The sequence below is a fragment of the Kryptolebias marmoratus genome, linkage group LG22, assembly GCF_001649575.2.
Source record: "Kryptolebias marmoratus isolate JLee-2015 linkage group LG22, ASM164957v2, whole genome shotgun sequence".
NCBI lineage: Eukaryota > Metazoa > Chordata > Actinopteri > Cyprinodontiformes > Rivulidae > Kryptolebias > Kryptolebias marmoratus.
The window spans coordinates 17856911-17861910 of NC_051451.1; the positions used below are offsets into that span (position 1 = coordinate 17856911).

General features: G+C 39.1%; 1 protein-coding gene across 1 annotated transcript in view; it reads left to right on the plus strand.

Moving 5' to 3' along the window:
* LOC108244734 (protein FAM13A) overlaps positions 1 to 5000 on the plus strand; it is a 16779-nt gene continuing 11779 nt past the window's right edge. The window contains exons 1-6 of the mRNA XM_017431173.3: positions 1 to 251; positions 1324 to 1525; positions 1709 to 1918; positions 2233 to 2413; positions 3769 to 3943; positions 4082 to 4200. Coding sequence (XP_017286662.1) covers positions 222 to 251; positions 1324 to 1525; positions 1709 to 1918; positions 2233 to 2413; positions 3769 to 3943; positions 4082 to 4200 — 917 coding nt within the window. The 5' untranslated portion in view covers positions 1 to 221. The remainder of the gene's footprint in view (positions 252 to 1323; positions 1526 to 1708; positions 1919 to 2232; positions 2414 to 3768; positions 3944 to 4081; positions 4201 to 5000) is intronic.

Consider the following 5000-nt stretch of genomic DNA (forward strand, 5'->3'; position numbering starts at 1 on the left):
AGGGACGCTAGCTTTGAAGGAGTAAGCTAACTACGCTAACGTAAAAGTCATTTTGCCTAGCCGTAACCTTTACGTTGGGATGAGAAGACGATTACATTAACCAATAATAGCAACATGACGGGATTTACGAAAGTTTTAGCCAGTGGAGCATCATGTCCAGTGGGGAAAAATCCGACTACAACTCAAAAGTGGAGAATTGTCCCGGTCCGCTGAGCTGAAAAATGGGTGCAAGCGCTTCATTATCCCTCTGTGTAAGTTTACCTACAGAGAACATTTTGTGTGTTCCTTTATGCCCTGGTGGTTTTCGTCCTTACTTTGCAGCCACTCCGCGCTACCGAGTTCTATCGCCTAGTGTGAGGTCTTGAACATTTTGTTTTATTAAAGAAAATATCTGATTGTTATTGTGACCCAGCAGCTCGTGTGTGTCTGTTGTTTTTTTATTGCTGAGTAAGTGTCTACGTTTTAATTTCATATTGTGTGTCACTGAGGTTTGAAGTTAGGTGAGATTAAAATAAATTATTACCCATCAGTGTATTAACATTTCCCACTGGAGTTGGCACAAGCTACAGGTGTAGGCCTGTGTATTGTGTATTATTCAACATTAAAGGTAAAGCATATTTAGTATTTTAAATAATAAAAAAAAAATCTGTTGTTTCACAAAGTTAGATTTCTGATGCCAAATTATGTACCTATATCTGTGTTTAGTAGTGTGATTTAACATTCACACTACTGTTTTTTTGTTTTTTTTTCTTTCAGCATGTTTTTTTTTTTTTTGCAGTCAAACTTCCGCTGTTTTACCCTTTTCTATATTAAAATGTTCAGCTCATTCAGGTTCAGTTCTTCAGTTCCTTTAAAAACATTGCTCTCTCGTTGAAATCTGATTAAGCAAACTTGCTCTGCTTTTTGTCTTCTTAGGCTTTTTTTTTTAGTTTTGCCACTTCTTTAGCTAACCTTTTGGTACATTTAGCTTTTAAGCTAGCCTTTGGCTGCTTTTAGCTTTTATTTTAGCATTCTGCTTCTTTTAGCTTCAACAACTCAACAAGTTCCAGCTCCTCCAGCAGATTCAGGTCATTCAGCTTGCAGCATTCACATTGCATTTTTTACAGAAAATGCTGTTTATCTAGTTATTTTTGGTAACTTACCTATATGTAATACTTTACTTTCCCTTCACGGTTAAAGAATGACCGATGACATATATATTCTAAAATTTAGGAGCATTTAAGATGAGAACAGAACCCGAGCCTGTTATATCATTTAAACTACTTTGATCAGTAAACAAAAAGATTTGTCTTCTTTTGTAAAAATGCCTTTGTTTTTGCACAGAGTGACCCGTCTTCAGTGAGAATCCTGAAGCCCAGGGCTAAGGTCAGCCCGGAGCTCATTGTTGCTGCTCAGGTTGCGGAGTCTGGAGCGTTGCCTATATGTGTTTTCGGCGTTTCCCTGGAAACTCTCAAAGAGGATGGGCAGATGGTCTGTGGAGTACCTCATGTGTTAAGAGATATGGTGGAGTTCCTAGAAAGGAATGGTAAGTAAGACCTCTTTCCTCACTGACTTTTTAAATTTATTTTGCAGCTTTAAGTCTCTGTTCCCCTCTTTTATAAAAACAACAACAACAAAAAAAAATCCCTCTTGTATCTTGTTTCCAGTTAAGACTACAATATAAATAGCATCCGTATGTGTAGTGACTGAACCTGTTTCCTTACTGCAGGACTGCACCACAGGGGTCTGTTCCGCTTGTGTGGCTCCGTGGTGCGAGTCAAGCAGCTAAGGCAGAGGTGGGATTGTGCCGAGAGGGTGGACCTGGAGCAACAGGGGGACGTCCCCACTGTGGCCTCCCTCCTCAAACTCTTTCTAAGGGAATTGCCTGTTCCTGTACTTCCTGAGCCCCAGCGTAAACAGCTGGTCCTGAGCCTGAAAGGTACCTAAACAAATAATAGGCATTTCAATTTTTAAGTAAGCATGTTTATTATGTTGATGGATCGAGTGTCTTTTCATTTAATAATTAATAAGTCATTATGTAGTCAACTAATTAATTATTTCCTGACACTGCTCATCTCACATTACTACAGTTTAAATGAATGTTTTATAAATAACTATTTAGACCTACATGTGTAAAAAAACATAGTGAGATGAATGGGTAAAAGCTACCATCACATGCAAAGGAGTATTAGGACTCGTGATTGAGGTGTATGGTCATATAGTGTTGATGTGGGTTTTGTGTCTTGTTTTTAGGACACGCAGACAAACCAGAGCTGAACCAGAGACTGAGAGAAAACCTTTTCCACCTCCCCAACTCCAACCTCAACATTTTGACGTACCTCATCCACTTTCTGTGCAGAGTGGCTGCCCACAGCCAATCAAATCACATGCCTGTGGAGAATCTAGCGACCATATTTGGGCCTTGCATATTTCAGTGAGTTGCTGCTGGCGATGCCAGGCTTTGCTTGTTTACACGGCAGCAGCCTAGCAAGTGTCTGGCCTAGTCTTAACGGTTGAGTGTACTTGAGTTCACGGTTTGAAGGAAGTGGGTGTGGGTTGTGGCATGTCATGCGCAGTGTGACACAGAAACGACTTACAGTTAGAGCAGAAGTCATCAAGGCTTCACTCGTTGCTTCTCCCTTCCTGTTTACAGAACTAAGCTGTCACTGTAAACAAGCACAGCCTCTCAGGAGGCATGCGCAAAGTTTGACTGTTGTTTCTTTGACTGTAAAGACTGTATTCAGTCAGCTAGTCATCTTTTTCATGTCTATAACTTATGTATTTGACTCTTTCTTTTTTGGAATTCAGTAGCAAGCAATTTGTCATCCCAAAAAGGCTTGTATTTAAGAGGAAAATGTCAGATGAGCCACAGGGCGAAGGGTCGGTCAGGATCTGCGTAACGTGCAAAAGAAGTCTGGAAAAAATGAGGGTGGTTGAGAAACTTTGAAATATTCCTGTACTCTTTGCTTATGTTTCCACTTCATTTAGAAACATCCACAGAAATATACAGACAGTATTTATGATAATATGAATAAAACAAAAACGACAACGAAAAAGGTATGTGCTGCAAAAATATCCACCTTCTTATTTGGCTAAAAAAAAATAAATTCTAGTTTAAGTTCTACATTTAGGAACATTTTAACTAACATAAAAAAACAAATGGAGGGCTTGTGACAAGAATAAAAACACTAGTCCTACCAGTCGGAGACTAAATAACCTCGTATGACCGCATTGGATGACATGTTCTTGCCATGTTTGGCATGTCTGCCCCCGTAATTCATGCATATCTGTCATCAGGCCTCCTCATAAACAGACACTCCCCCCATATCATTCTGTTATGTAAAGCATGTAATAAACTGGTTTTTCCCTGTCTCATCAAATGACTTGTCTGACACAGAACCACATTATTAACCCTCAGGACTTTCGCATTCTCTTTGCTGGGTGTTTCCCCATGTTGCCCTTTGCTTGCTGTGTATAGATAACATCAAATCTGAGGTAAATTAAAAGGGAACATGTCAGTAGTAGCACAACATATTGAAAACAAATTAAAGCTTTCTGTTGTGAGCATTTGTCTTTGAAATGTATTTAGTCAAGTTAATGCCTAATTAAAGTTTTTGCAGGTGGTTATTCCAGGTCTGTCTGCTTGTTCATGTAAAAGAAACCTCAGTTTTATGTTCTATGTTTCAGAGTGGTGCTGTTAATGCCTCCGTCCACTAGATGGACACCTTTGTCCCTGTCAGAGAAACCTAACCGAGGGTGACTTTGGGTTGTTTTCTCCTCTTCATGCAGTGTTCCAGCAGGGCCCAGGATGCTGGAGGAGCAGAGTGTGTCCAACGCCCTGTTGCTCCACCTTCTCAGGCACCAGGCAGCTGTCCTTCCAGGCCCAGCCGAGGTGTCAGCAGCTTCATCTGCTGCCTCCTCCTCACCCCCTCCTCCCACTCTGTCCGCTCTGTCACACTTCGAGGTGATCTCAGTCATTCTTTTGTTTCCACAGTAGTTGATTCATTAATTTGACCCTATTTGTGGATTTTAATTACAGCATTGTCTGCAGGTTGTGAAGTCTTTTGAGGTGTTGCAGTAATGCTACTCTCGTCCTTGTTAGGTGCAGTCCAACAGCTGTGAGTCGGAGCGTGCCATGAGGAGGTTCAAGGAAGAGATCGCTTCAGTTTCTGCGAACATTAGTTTTGAACAAACAATACAGATGCAATCTATACTCCACAGGTACTCTCATCACTTCAGGATGATGTCAAACTGTGTCCCCTAATTTTATCAGTCACATGCTTAACTTTATTAGTGTAAAAACACTAAAAGAATTGTCATAAAAACTTACCTTAATTCATTGAATAAATTTTGCTTTTATCATAATTAACAATATTCAATAGTCGGGAAAGATAATAATTATCTTCAAGCTTTGATATGATCAGTCAGGGTGCTTTTAGGTAACATTTAATTGTTTATTCAGACATAAAAGATGCTGCTAAAAAAACAAACATTTTTGTTGGTTACAGAATTGAACAATTTCCAGGACAAGATTTCAGTCAAAATTCTTCACAAATGACACATGGGTACACATTCTAGCTGATGAAAAGCCACAACTATTTAAATACATTTACTTAAGATTCCAAAAGTAACAAACAAGTTCCCCATTTAAAAAAAAAGTCGCCCTAGTTTACTGGTCATTAAAGACAGCATCCCTCCTCTGTTGAAATATTAGATCATTTCATACAACTTGAAAAGGTGCTCCACCTTCATATGTTTCCATCCTAAGCTGTAAAATCTGTCGCTCACAAAGAGTGACAAGCTACCGTGTCAGCAGAATCTAAAAGCCTGTTTAATGTGGGTTTTTTTTTCTTCGAGTTGTCATAGGGCAAATACAGGTGCTGGTCATAAAATTAGAATATCATGAAAAAGTAGATTGATTTCAGTAATTCCATTTAAAAAGTGAAACTTGTATATTATATTCATACATTACATACAAACTCATATATTTCAAATGTTTATTTCGTTTAATTTTGATGATT